Source organism: Dermochelys coriacea, chromosome 7 (assembly GCF_009764565.3).
Source record: "Dermochelys coriacea isolate rDerCor1 chromosome 7, rDerCor1.pri.v4, whole genome shotgun sequence".
NCBI lineage: Eukaryota > Metazoa > Chordata > Testudines > Dermochelyidae > Dermochelys > Dermochelys coriacea.
The window spans coordinates 33,661,381-33,682,484 of record NC_050074.1 but is presented as its reverse complement, the minus strand read 5'-3'; the positions used below and the strand labels follow the sequence as shown (position 1 = coordinate 33,682,484).

Sequence of the window (21,104 nt, the reverse complement as noted above, 5' to 3'; positions counted from 1 at the left end):
TGTGTGGGAGGGTGCCTGGCTCTGTCTGTAGGCGTGCCCCTCCCCTGACAGGGCCAAGGTATGGGCAGGGCTGGTGGGTGGGATCTGGGGGGGCTCCCCATGCCGTCAGCAGCCGCCTGTCCCTCCGCAGGGCCGCCTGCAGTCCCAGGACTTCGGGAAGCACCTGCACGGTGTGGAAGACCTGCTGCAGATCCATGCACTGGTGGAGGCTGACATCGCCGTGCAGGCCGAGCGCATCAAGGCTGTTGGCACTGCTGCACAGAGGTTCACCACCCCTGGAGAAGGTAACAGCGCCACCCTCACCACAGCCAACCCGCACCCTCCGTGTTCAGCTTTGCCGCATCCCAGGCCCCTACCTCATCCCTGCCCTGTCATGTCCCAGCCAATTTTATGTTTGCTCCTCCATGTGCTTGTCCCTGCCATGCCCCAGCCCCCCCATCCCAGCCCTCAAGAGAACAGCTCAGAGCCCAGCAGGGCTCTGGGAGGGGGTCCACAGCTGAGTTTGGGGTGGCCACATCTGCAGGGGGTGATGCCATATCTTAAGCCACCCTGTGAGCTTCTCACCCCTCTGCTTCTCTGTGGAGGTTCCCTGCCTGGTGTGAGCCCTGCTCTGTGCCTAGCCCTGACTCTATAGCCTGAGCAAAAGGGCCTTCTCTCTCCTATTACTCCCTTTGGGCCCCCTATTTGTCTCTCCTGCCTCATGGGCATCAGTGCCAGTGACCCTGGCCCCCTTTTGCCCCCAGGAGCCCCATGGCTCTTCCTGTGGGGCAAATGGCAGGGGGAGGAGGGGTTGTAAGCAGGGATCCCACATTGTTGCCTGATGTATTGATTATGTGGCTAATTTCATTTTCCCCAGTTAGCACTCTGCAATCTGGTAGGTTCTTGTCCAAAGATCAGGCCCAGTATCTCCAGAATTATTATTTGTTTGGGAGCCCCATGGCAGTAGCAGCAACACTCGCACTCAGGGAGTTTACTTTGGTAATTGTAGGAGTTTTATTACCACAATGATCAGTCCAATAAATAAAAATATTCAAACAAGGAAAGTGAGATAATACAATGCTGTAAGTATGACCCACCCCAGTACCTGGGTGTACACAGTGATGAGCTCCAAAATCTTAACAACCGGTTCCCTCTTCACCCCACGAGGGAGTTGTGACCCGCCCCCGCCCCTCAGGACCCTACCCCATCCACCCCTGTTCCCTGACTGCTCCCGGAACCAGGCAGGAAGGTCTTGTGGGCCACCATAGTGGGCCCACCCCACCCCGCCCTAAGAGTCAGAGGGACCTGCTGGGGGGCGAGGTGGGGAGTCCTGGCGGTGCTTACCTGGGGCAGCTCCTGGGAAGCAGGTTCCTCTGGCTCCTAGGGGCAGGGTAGCATAGCTAGGGGGGATGCAGGGGGAGTGGCCTCTCCCCCCACTGATCACATCAAGAGTGGCGCCTTAGGCACCAACTCCATGGGTGCTCTGGGGCTGAATCAGAGCACCCACTGGCAGCTCCCTGCCCTGCGCCCGGCCCCAGCTCACCTCCACTCCACCTCCGCCTCCCCCCCTGAACACGCCGCCCTGCTCTGCTTCTCCGCTGCCCCCTGCTTCCCTTGAATCAGCTGTTCGCGCAGGAAGCCTGGGAGGGCTGAGAAGCAAGCATCGGCTTCGGGGAGGGGGAGGCGGGAGGCGAGCTGGGGCAGGGAGTGGTTCCCCTGCGCCCTCCTCCTCCCCTCCCCCCCGTTACCTGCTGTATCGTGGGCAGCCCTCATGCGCCCCCCCCCGCCCCAGCTCACCTCTGCTCCGTCTCCCCGTCTCCGCCTCTGTGGGCCTGAGCACTAAGCTGCAGCCTGCTTCTCAAGGGGGGGGAGGAGCGGAGAAGCAGAGTGGGGCGGAGCGTAACTCAGGGGCGGAGGCGGAGTGGAGGTGAGCTGGAGCCGGGGGTGGGGCGGGGAGCTGCCGGTGGGTGCTCTGCATCCACCAAATTTTCCCCGTGGGTTGCCCCTCGCGGGTCAGCTGGTTCTAAAAGGGCTTCTAAATTTAACAACCGGTTCCAGCGAACTGGTGCGAACCAGCTCCAGCTCACCACTGGGTGTACTCACCCTATCCTTGGGGAGAGCTCAGGAAGTTGAGACAGATCCTAGTGTGACTCTGGCGTGCCCATGGAGAACTCCAGTAGCTCTCCCTAAGACCAGATGTTTTATAGGCCTTTGGTGCATATGTATAAATAGCTCCGCCCTCTTTTACTATCTTGACTTCCTCACCCTCGTAATGTTGGGGTGTCCTTATCCCATAAGTTACTATATTAATTAGTTCAAACTAATGGGATAAGTAGCATACATGTCCATTAAATTACTATAGTTACCTGTGGTTAGGCATCTACTAATGTTTCCCTCCAAAAATACCCTAAACTGGTGCAAACTGCCTTCTTGCAGGTACCTGTTAGCAGTTTTCAACACTTGTGATTATTACAAAACAAGAAAAACAAAAGCTTATGCCATCTTGTGACTTAAGGTCCCTGTTGATTTACTTACTTATGTTAACCTATTAAGCAACTCCTCCTATGCAGGCTGTTAGGCCTTATAGCTGTGGTAACAGCTGAAGTTATTCTTATAGGTCTATGCCACTAAGTCTCTTGCGTTTCTGCATTGCTGTTCTTATCCTTTACCTTAAAATCAATCTGTGGGCTACAACATCCACATCCCCCCACAGGATACAAGCCATGTGACCCCCAGCTGGTGCAGGAGAGGGTGGACATGCTCGAGCTGTGCTACCGGGAGCTGGTTGAGCTGGCAGGCAAGCGCCGGGCCAAGCTGGAGGAGTCACGGCGGTTGTGGAAGTTCTTCTGGGACATGGGTGAGGAGGAGGCCTGGATCCGGGAGCAGGAGCAGATCCTGTCTTCGGATGATTTCGGCAAGGACCTGACCAGTGTGCTGCGCCTCATCAGCAAGCACAATGCCTTCCGTGACGAGATGAGCGGCCGCTATGGACCCCTGCAGCACACCACGGCCCAGGGCCACTGCCTGGTGCGTGAGGGGCACTTTGGGGCACACGAGGTGGCCGAGCACATCCGGGAGATCGAGGAGCAGTGGCAACACCTGGAGGCGCTGGCAGGCGAGCGGGAGCGGCGCCTGCATGAGGCCTCCAGCCTCTACCAGTTCCAGGCTGATGCCGACGACATGGAGGCCTGGCTCATGGATGCCCTGCGGCTGGTGTCCAGCCCGGAGGTGGGCCATGACGAGTACTCTACCCAGAGCCTGGTCAAGAAGCACAAGGACGTGGAAGAGGAGATCCAGAACCACCGGCCCGCCATTGCTGTGCTACATGAGCAGGCCCAGAGCCTGCCACCCGCCTTTGCCCATGCACCCGAGGTGGCAGAGCGCCTGCCCGCTGTGGAACAGCGCTACCAGGAGCTGGCCGCCCTGGCTGAGCGCCGCAAGCAGGATCTGCAGGACGCCCTCAACCTCTACAAGATGTTCAGCGAGGCTGATGCCTGTGGGTTGTGGATTGGTGAGAAGGAGCAATGGCTGCATGCCATGGAGATCCCCGAGAAACTGGAGGACCTGGAGGTGGTGCAGCAGAGGTGAGTGGGGGCTGACCAGGCCCACATGCACCACCTGGCCCAGCCTCGTTAGGCCCACACCCTGCTGCCCCTTGCAGCCAATGAGTAATTGTGGCCCTAGCCCCCTTCCCTGTCTCCCAGCTCTCTGTGTGGTGGGACATCCCAGAATGCATTGCTCCCCCCTTTGTGCTGCTCTGTCTGTCCCCACTTAGGCACCATGGGAGAGCAACCTGGATTTTTCCAGCATGCACTGGGGCACATATGCTCAGGCAGCCCCTTGTAGCCAGTCAGTGGCCTGGCTGTCTCGAGCTATGTGTGCCCTTGGCAGTGGCCTAGCTTGTCCTGTGGCCTCTCCCTGGAACCAGGGTGTTGGTGGGGACAGAGCCCCTAATGAGTCAGTGGAACTGTCATTGCCGATTCCCTTCCCTCCCCTTGGGCATGTGGTGGGGCATCCTAGAATGCATTGCTCCCCCATGATGCTCTGGCTGCTATATCCATGCTGAGGCCCTATGGGAAAGCAGCCTGGATTTTCCCAGTAGGCACTAGGGCAGATGCATGATCAGCAGCTGGTGCTATGCTGGGGGGAACATGAGGGGTTGGCTCTCCAGGGCAAAAGGGGGGTTAAGTGCATTGTTGGCTGAGCCTGTATCTCCGGGCCTGCAGGTTTGAGACACTGGAGCCAGAGATGAATAACCTGGCTTTGCGCATCACGGCCATCAACCAGATCGCCGGGCAGCTGCTGAGCACCGACCACCGCAACAAAGAGAGCATCCAGGCCACACAGGAGCAGCTCAACACCAGGTCTGAGCAGGAGGACAGGTGGCTCAGTGCCAGGGGGAGGTGGGGAGGGCAGGTGGCTCGGCGCCGGGGGGAGATGGGGAGGGCAGGCGGCTCGGTGCCGGGAGGAGATGGGGAGGGCAGGCAGCTCGGTGCTGGGGGGAGATGGGGAGGGCAGATGGCTCAGCGCTGGGGGGAGATGGGAAGGGCAGGTGGCTCAGCGCTGGGGGGAGATGGGGAGGGCAAGCGGCTCAGCGGCAGGGAGGGGGGGAGAGCAAGCTGCTTGGTTCTGGGAGTGGGGGCAGGCAGCTCAGCATCAGAGGGTGTGTGTGGGGTTCTGACTGACCCATGCGGATGAGGAAGATTCTTGGGGGATCTGCATCCAGCGACAGGCATCAGGACTCTGGGGAGGTCTGCCTTTGGCAGTGCCAACATGGGCTCGGCAGCTCCAGGGTGGTCAGTGGGAACAAGCCCCGCACCTACCGCCCTGTCCCTTCTCCAGGTGGGAGCGGTTCCGCACTCTGGCCGACCAGAAGAAGGCCGCGCTGACCTCGGCCCTGAACATCCAGAACTACTACCTGGAGTGCAACGAGACCAAGTCCTGGATGAGGGAGAAGACCAAGGTGATTGAGTCAACGCAGGAGCTGGGCAACGACCTGGCGGGCGTCATGGCGCTGCAGAGGAAGCTGACGGGCATGGAGCGGGACCTGGAGGCTATCCAGGGTAAGGTGTTGGACCTGCAGGGGGAGGCGGCCACGCTGGCAGCTGAGCACCCGGGCCAGGCGACGCCTATCCTAGACAAGCTGGCGGACATCAAGGCTGTGTGGACCGAGCTGCGTGAGACCATGCGGCGGCGCGAGGAGTCGCTGGGGGAGGCCAGCAAGCTGCAGGGCTTCCTGCGCGACCTGGATGATTTCCAGGCTTGGCTGTCGCGGACACAGACGGCTGTGGCCTCTGAGGACGTGCCAGCCACCCTGGCTGAGGCCGAGCAGCTGCTGAGCCAGCACGAGAGCATCCGTAATGAGATCGAGCACTACAAGGATGACTACCAGAGCATGCGGGCCATGGGCCAGGAGGTAACCCAGGGCCAGACCGATGCCCAGTACATGTTCCTGCAGCAACGCCTGGAGGCCCTGGACACTGGCTGGAAGGAGCTGGGCCAGATGTGGGAAAACAGGCATCACCTGCTGTCCCAGGCCTATAGCTTCCAGCTCTTCCTGCGGGACACCAAGCAGGTGGAGGGCGTGCTCAGCAACCAGGTGAGGCTGGGGCGACCGGCATGTCTGGGGGAGGCCGGTTCCTGTGCTGGAGCTAGGACAGGCCCATGCAGCCCAGTATGCCACCCCCTTCTCTGGCCCGGATCAGACCCATGTGCCCATCCAGTCCAGTATTCCCCCTGACACCTGATCAGTCTCCTGGACCCATCCAGCTTGGTATTCCCCTCCATCCCCCCATTCCAGTTGCCCCAGACTCCCACCCAAATCCCCGTCACTGTATTAGTCCCCCAGGACCCCCAATCACCCCATCCCCACCCACCCCTAGCAGTCTCAGTATCTCTCCATCCCACTGGCCCCTAGTTTCCTCCCTTGGGATCTCCATCTCACTCAGGGCATGGGCCTGGAACATGTGCCAAGCTGTGCCCAGTGCCATGGCTCTGTGTGGCTCGCCCCTGCAGGAGTACGTGCTGTCCCACACTGATATGCCCAGCACCCTGCAAGGGGCAGAGGCCTCCATTAAGAAGCATGAAGATTTCATGACCACCATGGAGGCCAATGGGGAGAAGATCAAGGGGCTGGTGGATGCCGGGCGGAAGCTGATTGTGGGGGACAGTGTCCATGCAGACAAAGTCCAGGAGAAGGTTGACTCCATCGATGGCAGGTGAGAGCCTAGCCCCACAAGGGCTTCTGGGAGTGGGAACCCTGTTGTGTCATTGTTGTCTGGGTTCTATCCCCACTCTAGGAAGGGATGGGGGGGTTTAGTGGGTTAGAGCAGGGAGGGCTGGGAGGCAGGACTCCTGGGTTCTATCCCCAGCTCTGTGATTTAGGATGGGTCCCTTCCCCCTGGAGTTAAACAGGGAGGACGATACTGAGATTAACGATTGTGATGAGCTAGGAGCTCCTCCCTTGGCCAGAGCCAGGCAAACCTGCCCCAGGAGGTCAGAGCAGCCTGTGGGACAGATCTCAGCTTGCCGTGTTCAGAGAGCACAAGTTGCTGGTGCCTGAGGTAGCAGGGAGTCCTCACGAGCCAAGGCAGTGCTGGCACTATGACACATACAGAGGACAGGCCACCATCTCATCCTGCAGGTAAGTGTCGCATGAGTCTCTGCTTTCCCTCCCCAGGCACAAGCGGAATCGGGATGCTGCCAACGAGCTGCTGCGGCGGCTGCGGGATAACCGGGAGTTGCAGCACTTCCTGCAGGACTGCCAGGAGGTGAGTGGAGGGGGGGTTGTGGGGGAGGGGCAAGGGGGCTATGGGTCTGGGGATCCTCACTCAATCCTCTGCCTCCCCACCAGCTCACCCTCTGGATCAATGAGAAGATGCTGACAGCCCAGGACATGTCCTATGATGAGGCCCGCAACCTGCACACCAAGTGGCAGAAGCACCAGGCCTTCACGGCCGAGCTGGCTTCCAACAAGGACTGGCTGGACAAGATCGAGAAGGTGGGGGCAGCTAGAGTATGGCAAATTGGGGACCCCCCCCATGGCTGCACCCGAATACCGTGGCCCTGTCCCCATGCCATGGACTCACCACCATGGCCCTGCACCAGCATCAGAGACTTGCCCCTTCACAGTGGACTTGCCACAGCATCATGGACCTGACTCCATGGCCACTCCCCAGTGCCATGGACCTGCCCCATGGCTCTGCCCCCTCTCCATGGACTCATTACCACAGCCTCGCACTAAGACCATGGCCTTGCCCCCACAGTCCCACCCCTTGCCATGGACCCTCTCACCCGTGGATCCCCTGCTGCACACCAGGGACCCTCCCACTTCAGGTCCCAGAGATCTTGGGGTGTCAGCACTTGTCCCACCACTTGGGTTGTCTGTGTATGACTGAGGGGAGAGCTGGGCCCACTGGACTCTGCTCCTCCTGCCTCATACTGAGCCCCCTGCTGGGATAGAGCTGGCCAGGCCTCTGGAGAAGTGGGGCTGGGTGTTAATACCCCACTGAGATGAATGGGGCAGGTCCCCCCTCTCAGAGCCATTGTCTCAGGATTCCTGCAGACTCCAGTGTGACTGTGATCACAAGACTCCAGGAGGCAGGGCACAGGGCTGTAGCAACTTGGCCTTCTTCTGGGCTTGGCCAGGCCTGCTGGGGCCTAAAGACCCTGCAGCACATGCAGGCCCTCATCCCCCTAACCAGTGCTCTGGGTCCCTGGCAGGAGGGTCAGCAGCTAATGGCGGAGAAGCCAGAGCTGGAGCCTGTGGTGAAGGAGAAGCTGGACAGCCTCCACCAGCTATGGGATGAGCTGGAGTCCACTACCAAGACCAAGGCTCAGTGCCTCTTCGATGCCAACCGGGCTGAGCTCTTCACTCAGAGCTGCTCTGCCCTGGAGGCCTGGCTGGCCGGGCTGCAGGCCCAGCTCCAGTCTGACGACTACGGCAAGGACCTGACCAGCGTCAACATCCTGCTGAAGAAGCAACAGGTCTGGGGTGGCAGGTGCAATAGAGGGGAGGGCAGCCCAGATTCTTGGGGTGAGGGATGATGGGTTTCCAAGATGACTCAAAATTCCAGGTCCCAAAGGCACGTGAGATATGGGAGATCCTGGCCCTCTGACCCTCTCAATCCCAGAGCCCATTCTCCCATTTCCAAGGCCTTGGGTATCCCCCGGCAGAGGGAGCCTGCTCCATTGGCCACCGCACTGGAGAACCCTAGACTGGCCTCATCCCTGACATCACCTCCTCCATGCACCATGGCTCAAAGGTGGGACTGGTTGCCTGCAGGATCCCCAAGCACCGTGGGGAAGCAGAGGGGGACCCATGGCTGCATCACACCAGTGGGGAGAGGGGCCAGACTCCCTGCTCTCCTTGGGCTGGAGCTCTCTGCTGGGGTCCCTAAGACTGTAACGCTGTCCTCTGCCCCTCAGATGCTGGAGAACCAGATGGACGTGCGGGAGAAGGAGGTGGAGGCCATCCAGTCGCAGGCGCTAGCCCTGAGCCAGGAGGACGCCAACACAGCTGAGGTGGAAGGCAAGTTCCGAGCAGTGGAGGAGAAGTTTCTGGACCTGCGGGGCCCTCTGAAGGAGCGCTGCCACAAGCTGCTGGCCTCCAAGGAGGAGCACCAGTTCAACCGTGACTTGGAGGACGAGATCGTGAGTCCCAGGCAGTACAGGTGGTGCTGCCATATGGGGAGAGGATGGGAAATGGGGCCTGGAGAGGGGAGATAGGAATGAGATCCAGCCCCAGAGACTGCTGCCTTTTACTCCATGGGCCTCAGCCTAGAATTACAAGAGTGCAGAGCCCCAACGCTGCACCCAGCACTCCCCCATGCCAGGGGGCAGGGTAGGGGGCATCTAGGCTGGGTTTCTCCTGCAGGCCACTGTGCCCCCTGGACAGTATTGGGGCTGAATGATGGGTCCCTATCAGGGACTAGCACTAAGCCCTGGGTCTCTAATGGGGCAGATCTGAGTCTCAGTTATGGAGCCACACTGCCTTTCAGAATGGATGTGCTAGATCTTTGGGCTTGGCTGTGCTGCACCGCCTCACACGTCCCTCCAGAACCAGAGACAGAGCCCAGCCCCCCTGTTCTAGCCCACTACACCTCATACCCCTCCCAGAGCCAGGGAGAGAACCCAGGAGTCCTGACTCCCAGCCTCAAGTCACTAGGCCCTGCACCCCTCCCAGAGCTGGTGGGAGAACTCAGGAGTCCTGACTCCCAGTGTCCTAATGTTGTTGAACAAATAGAGTCCTCACTGACTAAGTGTGAGTCTCCATCCCCCTCCAGTGGCCAGTCCCTGCATCACCTGCCAGTGATGCCCTTTAGCTTCAGTAGTGGGGCTCTGTGCAGCATGTGTGGAGGTCCCACCCTGGCTGGTGACAAGTGGATGGGGTGGGGGGTCAGGCTGGGTCCACGGGATGGACTTTTGCGTGGGAGGGAAAAAAAATTTAAACTGGGAAATTCCATTAATCTCCCACCCTGATATTCAGACTGCTACGTTGAGTGGAGGGGCTGCCAGGTTTAAGGCTGCCCATGCATGGACCCCCTTGCATCCCCTGTCCCATGCAACATCTCCCACTCTGTGCAGTGCCCGTGCAGCCACCATGCATCCCCCTACCCTGTGTATTCCCCTGTGCAGCCCCCCGTGCAACCCCCTGTGCATCCTTCACCCTGCACACCCCCCTGTGCAGCCCTACATGCATCCGCCATCCTGTGCACCCCCGTTCAGCCCCCCATGTATCCCCCACCCTGTGCAGCCCCTCGTGCAGCCCCCATGCATCTCCCCCACCCTGCTCAGTTCTCCCTGCATCCCCCACTGTGAAGCCCCCTCATACAGTCCCCCCATGTGCCCCTCATGTTCCCCTGACCCTGCTCCACTTGTGCTTTCAGCTGTGGGTGAGGGAGCGGATGCCGATGGCCATCTCCACCGACCATGGCAAGGACTTGCCCACCGTCCAGCTGCTGATAAAGAAGAACCAGGTGTGGTGCCAGGCCAGGGAGGAACTGGGGGGCTGGAGTCTGCTCACCCCACTCAGTGGCAGAGGTGCTCCCTAGCTCACATGGGGTTGACAAGGCAGGAGTAGGGGGTTGGGGGCAGGGGGAGTATGAAAGGAGGAGGAGGTGGGGGAGGATTGATGGGGGATGGAGATGAGGGAGGGGTGAATTGGGGGGAGGGTCAAAAGAATGGTGAGGCCTGGGGGTGAACGTACCATGACCCCCCTTCCTCTCTGCTCCCAGACTATATTGAAAGAGCACTCTGAAGGCTGAGGTTGGGGGGTGGGGAGAGTCAGAGCTCAGCATAGGGGAGAGGGTGAATGTCACACTCTGACCCCCCTTGCCCATGCTCCCTGCCCCAGACCCTGCAGAAGGAGATCCAGGGCCATGAGCCGCGTGTGGAGGAGCTGCTGGGGCGGCGGGCAGGGCTCGTGCGCTGCGGGCCCGTGGAGCGGATGGAAGAGCTGCGGGAGGCCTGGCGGGAGCTGGGGCACCAGGCAGAGCTGCGGCACCAACGCCTGGAGCGGGCACACGCTGCCCAGCAGTTCTACTTCGATGTGGCTGAAGCTGAGGCCTGGATGGGCGAGCAGGAGCTGCACATGATGTCCCAGGAGAAGGCCAAGGTCTGGGGGAAAGGGTAGTGGAGCCCCCACCCCTCCATGGGAACCAGGTGTACCCCTCCACCCACTGGGTGCCTCCCCTCTGCAACTGTTGTGCACGATGTCCCAAGAGAAGGCAAAGGTGTACGGGGGGCACAGAGCCCAGCCTGTCCCATCCCCTCTCTGCCTCTGAGAGCCCCCTTGCTCCCCGATACCCATGGGAGCTGGGGTGCCTCTCACTCACTGGGTGCCACCCCCCCGGCCACAGAAGCTGCATATGATTTCTCAGGAGAAGGCTGAGGTCTGGGGTCATGGACCCCACTCTGCTCCTGGATTTCTTGCATCCAGCCTGACCCCCCCATCTATGAAAGCCAGTGGACCTGTGAGAGCTGAGTGACCCTCAGCCTGACCACTGTCCTTGGAGCTGGGGACAGCCCTGCCCACCCGCTCCCTTTGCCCCTGCATCATGGCACCCCTGCCCCTCCCCCCCTTTGCTCCTGTGTCGTGGCACTGTCCATCCTTCTCTGTTTGGCACCCACAGGATGAGCTGATTGCCCAGGCCATGGTGAAGAAGCACCTGGTGATGGAGCAGGCGCTGGATGACTATGCCCAGACCATCCACCAGCTCTCCAACCAGAGCCGTGACATGGTGGCCAGTGAGCACCCAGAGAGGTGAGACCCCCCGTGCCCCTTCCCCCCAACAGTGGGCACAGATCCAGGCCCATGGTCCTGTACTACTGGGGGACAGTGAGTCCATAGCCTCCCATGGGTTGCCAGGCATCCAGTCGAAAGCCCCGTCCCTCCGCCCCGCTGAGCCCAAGTTGTCCCCTCAGCGGGGCCTGAGCCTGGCTGGATGCTGCTTGTGCCTGCATCACAGACCTTGTGGCCTGATGTTCTGTGCCCAGGCACCATTCGCCATGGCTGTCCAGGGAGATCAGACCTGGAACCTACAATCCCTCTCACTTGGGATAGAGGTGGGGACTCCGTTAGCAACATGCCCCCCTTCTTCCTGTTTGCCATGGTCCGCCCCAAGCCTGGCACAGCCCCGTCGAGCGTAGCATGGCCCATTCCAGCACAGCCCCCACAGCATGGGACCCCCCAGCCTCTTGGGCAGTGCATTAGCCCCAGGGCTTTCGCAGGTCTTCGGCCCCTGCTCCCTGGCAGTGCTGCCACTTCGTCAGCGAGGAGCAGGCACCGCTCTGTGGCTCAAGTGGCTCTTGCCCTTGCAGTGAACGGCTCACCCTGCGCCAGGGCCAGGTGGACAAGCTGTACGCCAGCCTGAAGGACCTGGCAGAGGAGCGTCGGGGGAAGCTGCAGGAGCACCAGCGCCTCTGCCAGCTCAAGCGCGACGTGGATGACCTGGAGCAGTGGATCTCGGAGCGCGAGGTGGTGGCTGCCTCCCACGAGCTGGGGCAGGACTACGAGCATGTCACTGTGAGTGCCCGGTGCAAAGCAGAGGGAGCTAGACTGGTCCCTGCTGGACCATGTCAGTCTGAAGTGGGCTAAACTGGTCCATGCTGAGCTATCCTACTCTGTACTGGATGATACTGGTCAGTCTGGACTGAGATGGACTGGTCCATGCTGAACCATCCCAGTCTCTGCCAGCCTGGGCTCCTGTGCAGGCTGGTCCTAGAGCGCGGCTGGCTACCCGGTGTGGTGTAGCCGCTGTGCAGCACTAGCCGAGGTAGCGCTACCTGGAGCCCAGCTGGGGCAGCCTCATGCGCCTGGAGCCCATCATCTCCCCCCGGGCGCCTCCCATCCCTCAAGCCCATCCCTTCTCCTGTCTAGCCTTTCCTGTCCTCCCCTCCAGACCCCCTCTCCCACTCCCCCCAGACCTGGGTCCCATCACTGCCCTCAGCAGGGCCCGTGGCACTCCCTGCCCTTCTTTTTCCCCAGATGCTGCGGGACAAGTTCCGGGAGTTCTCCCGTGACACCAGTAACATCGGGCAGGAGCGTGTGGATGCCGTGAACCTGCTGGCGGACGAGCTGATCTCGTCAGGGCATTCGGAGAACGCCACCATTGCCGAGTGGAAGGATGGTCTCAACGATGCCTGGGCCGACCTGCTGGAGCTCATTGACACCCGCAGCCAGATGCTGGCAGCTTCCTACGAGCTGCATCGCTTCTACCACGACGCCCGCCAGACTCTGGCCCAGGTGCAGCACAAGCAGAAGCAGCTGCCTGACGAGGTGGGGCGTGACCTGAACACGGCCGAGGCCATGCAGCGCATGCACACAGCCTACGAGCATGACATCCAGGCGCTCAGTGCACAGGTACTGCCAGCTGCAGGATGGGATTGGGCAGGGTCTGGGGATGGGGAGAGGGGGATGGCGGCAGTGTCTGTGGCAGCGGGATGGGAGTGGGGTGGGATGTGGGAGAGGGAATAGGAGCCATGTGGGATGGGGAGGGGGTGTGGGATAGGATCTGGGGTGGGGTGGGGGAGCAGGGTAGGCCGGAGACAGAAGAAGAGCAGAGTGGGATGGGGGGACAGGGTATGGGGTAGAATGTAGAGGAGGGGATGGGAGCAGTGTGGGATGGGAAGGGAGTGTGGGGTGGGATCTGGGGTGGGGAAGGGGAGGGGAGCAGGGTAGGATGGGGGCAAAATCTGGGGGATCTGTGGCATGGAGAGGAGAGCAGGATGGGACAAGGGGACAGGGCATGGGGTAGGGAAAGGGAGATGGGCAGGATGGAGTGTGGGGCAGTGTCAGAGATTTCTCTCCACATACAATTCCCCTGCGAGTGGGAAGGGTGGCATGGGGTGGGGGCGGGATGCCACTCTGACCCCCGGCTCCCCAGGTGAAACAGGTGCAGGAGGACGCTATGCGGCTGCAGAAGGCTTATGCTGGTGAGAAGGCCGATGACATCCAGCGGCATGAGCAGGCCGTGAGTGAGGCCTGGACCGAGCTGCTGAGCAGCAGCCACGGCCGCCGGCAGCTGCTGCTCGACACCGTGGACAAGTTCCGCTTCTTCAAGATGGTGCGAGACCTGATGCTGTGGATGGACGGGGTGCACCTGCAGATAGATGCCCAGGAGAAGCCCAGGTGAGCAGGGCGCCTCCAGGGCACGGACTGGAATAGCCCATCCCAGATTGGCATGGCCCAGTGTAGGTCAATAAAGCCCAACATAGCTCACCCAGCCTAGCAGAGACTGGGATGGCTCAGTGTGGACCAGACTGACCAGTATTGCCCAGTACAGACCAATATAGCTCAGCGTGGCCCAGTCTATCCCAGTTCAGACTGACATGGCCCAGAACAGACCAGTATAGCTCAGGACAGACTGGCCAGGCCTCCACCCCAGCTAGCATGGCCCAGCTGGGATCAGAACAGCACGTGCCCGTGGACACAAGTCTGGAGACTGGAGGGCATCGCCTGGGCCCAGCCAGCCAGTGGGGAGTGGGGGGCTGATGCCAGCTCAGCCATGCTGCAGGGTACCTCCTTATCCTCCTTCCCCAGGGACGTGTCCTCGGCTGACCTGGTCATCAAGAACCACCAAGGGATCAAGGCGGAGGTGGAGGCCCGGACGGACAGCTTCAATTCCTGCATAGCCATGGGCACTGCACTGCTGGACAAGGGCCACTACGCTTCTGACAAGGTGAGACCCCCCAGGTGACAGCCCCCCATGCCCCTGGCATCCTAGCACTGCCCCCTGACACTACCCCCAGGTGTTGTGTGGACTGGTGTCTTGGGTCCCCTCTAGTTCGTATCTGCACCCCTATGCTGGGATCCAGGTCAGGATCCCCTCCAGTCTGTTTCCAAGTCATCCCCTGAAAGGCCCCTCTCCTGCGTAGGGTTTATGTCCCACATTGCGATCCATTCCTCACCCCCAATCATTTGATTGGGCCCTAGTTCCTAGCAGTGGGACCTTGTGACCAACACAAGTGTGGTGATTCCTCCAAGGTGGGCTGGGCCCCACACTTTCCTGAGCCAGCCCCTCTGCTCAGATTTCAGAGAAGCTGTCCCAGCTGCAGGAGCGGCGCAAGGAGATCGGAGACCGGTGGCAGGAGAAGATGGACTGGCTGCAGATTGGTTAGTGAGGAGAAGGGGCAGGGAAGAGAGGGAGCTCTATGTGTCGGGAGGGCAGCAAGGAGGCGAAAGGGGCAGCAGCATAGCTGTAGGGTTGAATCTGATGTGGTAGGGTGCAGAGGGGTGCAGTGGGGAGGTCAGTACTACTTCTATCCCCAGCACCATGAGGGGAGTGTGGTCTAGTGGGTTGCTGGGGGATGGCAGCTTGGAATTCTGGGCTTCTGTCCCCGGCAGTGCCCCACCCATCTGGTCTGTTCCCCTGCAGTTATGGAGGTGCTGATGTTTGGGCGCGATGCCAGCATGGCTGAGGCCTGGCTGTCCAGCCAGGAGCCCATCGTGCGCTCAGCCGAGCTGGGCGGGAATGTAGACGAGGTGGAGAATCTCATCAAGAGGCACGAGGGCTTCCAGAAGTTGGCCGCTGCCTGGGAGGAGCGCTTCCTGGCACTGGAAAAGCTCACTACGGTGAGAGGCCTGCCTGAGGTTTGGGGGCCCTTGGTCTGTGCCCAGGGTGGGGATGCTGCACACCCACACACACATCCCTGCTGCTCTGCTCTGGGATGGGGGGTGGCTGTTGAGCCCTTGGTGTGTGCGCGGGGTGGGGGTGCTGCGCTCCCACACATGGCTCCCTGAGGCCCTTGGCTGTGCCTTGGTGGGACACTGGCAGCCCACACAGCTCCCTGTGCTCTGCCCTAGCCCTGGCCCGGGGTTAGGATGTCTCCATGGGCCTGAGGTAGCGCTGGGTTTGCCACAGAGGCCACCAATTGGAACTAAGGCCTGAGACCCACCCAACTTGGTGAGTGGAGCCTCCAATGGGTGTGTCTGTGTTGAGTCTGTATGATGGAACCCTGGATCTGGACTCCTGCCCTGGAGCAGGTCTGAGTGGTGTCCCTTAGGCCTGTCTCTGCCAGGCCAATCAGCCACAGTCCCAATTCTGGAGCATCTTTCACTCTGAGGAGGTGTCGATCCCAGCTCTGCCCCTCAGGATCTATCTCGTATGGGTCAGAACCAGAACCCCTGGACCCTCTTGAGTTATGGGCAGCTCTGCCACTATGGCTCGTCTCTTGCCAAATGGATCAGAACTGGAACCCCAGTTCGGAATGCCTTGGCACTGGGGGCAGGCTCCCAGCTCTGCCTCTGGCCGCCCACCTTGATTTGGATCAGAACCAGACCCCTGGTCTGGACCCTCTGGGCTGGTGTCCTATGGAACTGCCACTCCCCACCCCAAGCCCTGCACTGTGCCATGTGGAGGCATGCCCCTGGCCTGTGTTCCCAGACCGGGGGCCTTGTCAGGAGGGACTAGACTGTTCCATCTCTGCGTGCCCCTCTCCCCTGCAGCTGGAGGAGAAGGAGCGGCTGCGGCACGAGGAGGAGGAGAGGAGGAAGAGGCGGCCCCCAACACCACCAGAGCCAGAGCCCGAGGTCACGGTGCAGCCAGTGCTACTCCCTGACAGCCAGCAGGGGCCAGGACTGAGCATTGCTGACGGGTGAGAGCACAATGGGAAGGGGTCCTGGCATCAGGGGAGGAGGGTGGCATGGGGACCACAGGCTGGCGGGGATGGGGGGAAGTCCCAGTAATGTGGGGTAAATCCTGGAGTGGCAGCGAGGTTGGTGGCGGTCCTTCTCATGGGTCTCCACCAGCTCCTAATGCTTGCTCTTGTCCCCTCCCCCCATCCCCCCCACAGGACTTCCACTCTGCAGAGCCATCTCTCGGAGCTGCCTACTGTGAATGGGATCTACCCTGACTCCGAGTCTCCCCAGGTAATGCAGCTCCCACAGACGCAGCCCCCCAGCCAGGGCTACCTTGGGACCAGGAGGGCCCACAAACAGCAGCTGGGCTAAGGTGCCCAATTCTGGAACGGGGTATGTGTGTGAGGGGAGATACCAGCCTCTGCCACCTTCAGCCCCATCCACTCCATGTTGCAGCTCTGACTCCTGGTTCTATCCCCAGCTCTGGGAGGAGAGTGGAGTCTGGAGGGGGTCAGCTGGGCTGGTGGGGCAGAGCCTGGAGAGGCAGACGGCTCCCCCAGGCAGGAGGAATCTAGGAGCTGTGCTCCCTGTCACAGACTTGTTCTGTCCCTCCAGATGTCCAAGATGGCGGAGGTGACAAGTGGTGCCCGGACGGATGCCCTGGCTGAGGAGAAGGAGCAGAGCCCTGCCCCCTCACCCAAGGCCCGCACCAAGCTGCTGGCACTCACCCCTGAGCCTGCCCATTCGGCCACGCTGCCACTCCAGTCACCAGACCCCACTGCCCAGGAGCACATGGAGGGGCCGCTGTGCCGCAAGCAGGAGATGGAAGCCCAGGGCAAGAAGGCAGCCAACAGGTGAGAGAAGCTCTGCCCCTTCCTGGACTGGGGAAGCCTGGGGACCAGCTGCCACTGTGGTGGGCAGGGTCTTGGAGGTGGAGTTGGGGGGCTGTGTCATGTTGCCCAGGGCCCTGGATGGTGTCACTGATGGCTGTGTGCTCCACCTCCAGCCTGCACTGATGGCTATATCCTACCCCGGTCCCCTTGTGGTGATGGCTCTGTGCTCCCCTGCCAGCTGTGCTGATGGCTCTGAGCTATTCCCTCTCCCCGTGGCTGTTCTGATGGCTCTGTGCTTCCTCCCAAGGTCCTGGCAGAATGTGTACTGTGTCCTGCGCAAAGGCAGCCTAGGCTTCTACAAAGACGCCAAGAACGCCAGCCATGGTGTCCCCTACCATGGTGAGGTGCCCATCAGCCTGCAGGGGGCGCAGTGCAACGTGGCACTGGACTACAAGAAACGCAAGCATGTCTTCAAGCTGGGGTAGGAGCGGCCTCTGTGGCAGACACACAGGGTGGGCAGTGGTGGGACGGCATTAGTATGAGAAGGAGGGGACCTGGTGAAGGGGATAGGCTGATGGGAACAGGGAACAAGGCAGGGTTTGGCTTAGCCATGGGGAGGTGACATAACGTGTGTTTTTTTTCTCTCTGCAGGTTGAGTGATGGCAAAGAGTATTTATTCCAGGCCAAGGACGAAGTGAGTCTCTTACGCACCAGGGCGCTGCTTGCCCTGTCCACATGTCCACCCCTGCATGCTGGCCTCTGAGCTCCTTGTGGCCCCTCCTGGTGCTCCTAGGTTTACATGTGTGTGCACATGTAATCCATACACCTCCTGGGTGTGGTGCTGGCACCAAGACCACTTAGAGATTAATGAGTCTGCTACAGCCTTAGCTAATGGCCATGTAGCTTTTAGCTCATGGAGTAGAGGCTCATGTACTAACCTCCAGAGGTCCCAGGTTGGATCCCGCCTGCCGATGACTAAGGTCTGTCGGTGTTACACGCGCACGCCGCCACCCGCTCGGGGATCCAAGTCTGCTGTGTTGTAATGTCTCTCTCTCTAGTGAGGGAGGTCTGTAGGGGGCGGAGAGGGCTAACCCCACAGCCCCTCCTCCATGCACCTGAGGCCAGTAGCCAAACACCTGGGTTACAGGTTACAGGATTCTCCCAGTCCTTCTGCCATGCTCACCAGTATTCTGGACACTCTGCCTTGCCCCATTCCAGCCCTAGAGCCCTCCCCCAGATATCCCTCCCCACTCTGCCCTGTCCCCTACCCTCCTGAGTTACATGCTTCCTGTGCTCCATCCTCTCTCAGACTCTTTGCCTCATCAGTTCTGAATCCTGGGCCTTACCCCAGAGCTCTGCCCAAATCTGTTCCCTCCCAGACACACCCTGTCTGTGCCCCAAAGTCCCACTTCTCTGCCTTGCCAATCCCTCTTGGTGCCTCCTCCCAGAGCCAGTGCCCTGCCCTCTCTGTGCTCCAGTCCCCTGCCCCAGCCCATGGCCGACAGCTCCTTCTCTTTCCCCCAGGCTGAGATGAGCACCTGGATGCGATTGATCAATGCCTCAGTGGCCTGCACCCTGACGCCCCAGCAGGACACAGAGGACCCGCCCTCACTCACTGGCAAGGGCATGACACGGGCCGTGAGCATGCCACCCGTGTCCCCCAACAGTGCCACTGAGATCTCCGTGGCCCTGCGCAGCAAGGACGGCAAGGAGAAGGACCGAGAAAAGAGATTCAGCTTCTTCAAGAAGAAGCAATAGGATCTGGGGGGCTTGCTACTGGAGGGGCTGCTGGAGGGGCACTGCCCAGCTATTTAATCCATGGAACTGATGGAAGGACACGGGATGGGACAAGGGGCTCTGCACGGGGGGGCAGACTCTGGGCTCCAGACGGATCGGAGCAGGGAGTGGAACTCTGGGTCCTGGATGGGATGCTGCATTTTAGATCGGTACCTGTGCTAATGTGACAGTTTGAACCAACCTTCCCACCCTGGGAGCCGCTGGGGGGATCCCTGCTGACTCCCCCATACACTAGGGAATGCTGGAGTTGCTGGAGTGCATCAGCTATGAAGCCAAGCTGGGAAAAAAACTCCCTGTGGCCTTCTGCACCAGTGCAGGGGAGGAGCAGCATTAGGGTTGCCAGGCTGTGTGGGGAAGGGTATTTAGGTTGCCAGGACACAGGCATGATGGGGGAGGGGCATTTGGACTGATGGACAAGTGGGGGCATGTTTGACTTGCCTTGTCCCCTCCTGTCTCTCTGATCCATGAACCTTCTCTCCTTGCTGCCCCCCATCTCCTGGAACTGCCCTAGTGTGGGGTGGTACATCTTCCCCCACCCCTTTCCTACAGCTGCTCTACATTAGCAGATCCTGTGGCAGGGTCCATAGTGCATCCGTACCTCAGTGAGGCCCCCATTCCGTGCCCCCTGCTTTGCAGACAGCCACACCCTCGCAGGGAAGCTGCTGCTGAGCTGGACAGGATGGGGGTGGGATCAGGTTGCCAGGGCTGGGGCTCTGTCTTTGGAGTGGGGTTATTTTTGCTTGCAAACAGCAGCAGTACCAGGGATTCCCTGCCTGAGGATGCAGACAGCTGTGGCGGGCAGTTCTCTCACCGCCCTTCTCACACTGAGGGCTTTGCTGTCCAAGGTGGGCATGGGATTCCCAGAGGGGCTGAACTCCCACAAACAATGGACTTCAGAGCAGGGGGACTCAGTGCTTCTGGCAATCCAGCACCTAAGAGTTGGAGAAATTACAAAGGGGGAACCCTGATCCTCATTGAAAGTTGAGGGGGCTGGGCTCCTGGTATCTCTGGAAATCTCCCTGCTGTGTGGGGCCTTTGAATTGAGACAGAATGTCTCTCACCAAGCAACCCCGCTTGGCTAGCAGAATCACTGGGTGGGATCCTCTAGCCAGGGTTACCCGGGGGTGGGCAAAGGTCAGGCTGGATGCTCAGAATTGTCTCCTCTGGCCTGTTAAACAGTTGAGCTAAAAATCCATCCCGTTCAGTAGGTGGCTGCCCCTTTGACTTTCCCAATGACCTAACCCCACTAGTCTCCAGTCATCCATAGGATTTCCTGGGGTGAACTGGGGGAAAGATTCCTTCCTTCCCACCAGTGCCCAATCTGGTGTCTTTTCCACCCACCCCTCCCAAGCCCTGGCTGGTTTCCTTTGCCTTTATCTTCCAGTCTGTGGCCCAGAAATGATTTGTGCCTTCCTGCTAGGAGTGGTTGCTCTCTGCCTCCCCTGGTCTTCCCTGTCTAAGGAGAAACCGTATCCCTGCCAGGGTAGGGCACCATGGCTCCCTCGCCCCTATGACTGTGAAATGAGCCAAGTCTCCTCCCTCTTCTGGGGCCCTGGGGACAGGCAGCTTGGAGCTCGAGGGGTGTGCAGGATTGCAGAACTGGATGGTGGCGGGGCCTGCTTCCTGCAGCGGGAGGCCTGGAAACGAGATGTCGCTGCTGCATTTGGACCATGACTTCGCTCCTTGCACCCCCTGGCTGGGACATCCCCTGAGCGCATCCTGGTGATCTTTCTGTGCTTGTGGGAAACATTATTCATGTGTTTGCAGTGGCATCTGTTCCAATTTTTGACAGAAACTCTGAAATAAAAGAGTCTGTGTAGAGACCAAGAGGCTTTGTTTCCCAGCAGGAATGGGGACTAGAGCATGTCTGCTGACACAGCTTCCTTGGGGGCTGATGGGCATGGCGGGTGCAGTTAATGCAGGAGTATCACACATGCAGCCACGTAGTGTCACAATGCCAGTGCAACTGGCTCCCAGGATTGTTGCAACACAAATCACTGATGACAATAATGGCAGAGTGGCCTGTTGCTAGCTGGAGCATGCCCAGCTTCCAATCACCAGGTCATATGTGGCCACCACTGGCCATTTACAAGTAGGCTTGACAGGTGGGTGTTGATTTTTTAAATAATTTTGGGGGATAATATCAATGTTTATTTTAAGCATTTTTTTCAGTTTTTATCCATTTAAATATTCACAGTTGCGGGAGATGATGGAGGGTCAGACATGGGAGTTAGTCAATTATTTAGTGGCAATGGAAGCTGGGATTCAAAAAGCTTTAGAACCCCTCACACTCCTTGTCAGCGGGGCATGTGGCAGTGTGGCAGTAACTATCCTTCCACCTGCTCCCACAGCATCTTTCCTAGTGTGCGGGGGGGGGGAGGGGGGAGATTTCCAGTATTAGGATGGAATTTTGCAGG

The 21,104-nt window shown here is 60.0% G+C and overlaps 1 protein-coding gene across 1 annotated transcript in view; it reads left to right on the top strand.

Annotated features, from left to right (window-relative positions):
• SPTBN2 (spectrin beta, non-erythrocytic 2) overlaps window positions 1-20,511 on the top strand; it is a 21,996-nt gene extending 1,485 nt beyond the window's left edge. The window contains exons 2-25 of the mRNA XM_043518665.1: window positions 131-284; window positions 2,693-3,563; window positions 4,206-4,343; window positions 4,822-5,578; window positions 5,995-6,197; window positions 6,659-6,749; window positions 6,833-6,979; window positions 7,702-7,965; window positions 8,407-8,631; window positions 9,867-9,956; window positions 10,334-10,594; window positions 11,112-11,242; window positions 11,800-12,004; window positions 12,467-12,841; window positions 13,365-13,609; window positions 14,021-14,159; window positions 14,509-14,593; window positions 14,856-15,052; window positions 15,926-16,074; window positions 16,273-16,348; window positions 16,673-16,911; window positions 17,198-17,371; window positions 17,542-17,584; window positions 18,415-20,511. Of these exons, the coding sequence (XP_043374600.1) occupies window positions 131-284; window positions 2,693-3,563; window positions 4,206-4,343; window positions 4,822-5,578; window positions 5,995-6,197; window positions 6,659-6,749; window positions 6,833-6,979; window positions 7,702-7,965; window positions 8,407-8,631; window positions 9,867-9,956; window positions 10,334-10,594; window positions 11,112-11,242; window positions 11,800-12,004; window positions 12,467-12,841; window positions 13,365-13,609; window positions 14,021-14,159; window positions 14,509-14,593; window positions 14,856-15,052; window positions 15,926-16,074; window positions 16,273-16,348; window positions 16,673-16,911; window positions 17,198-17,371; window positions 17,542-17,584; window positions 18,415-18,648 (5,493 nt within the window). The 3' untranslated portion in view covers window positions 18,649-20,511. The remainder of the gene's footprint in view (window positions 1-130; window positions 285-2,692; window positions 3,564-4,205; window positions 4,344-4,821; window positions 5,579-5,994; window positions 6,198-6,658; window positions 6,750-6,832; window positions 6,980-7,701; window positions 7,966-8,406; window positions 8,632-9,866; window positions 9,957-10,333; window positions 10,595-11,111; window positions 11,243-11,799; window positions 12,005-12,466; window positions 12,842-13,364; window positions 13,610-14,020; window positions 14,160-14,508; window positions 14,594-14,855; window positions 15,053-15,925; window positions 16,075-16,272; window positions 16,349-16,672; window positions 16,912-17,197; window positions 17,372-17,541; window positions 17,585-18,414) is intronic.
• Window positions 20,512-21,104: the final 593 nt, after the last annotated feature.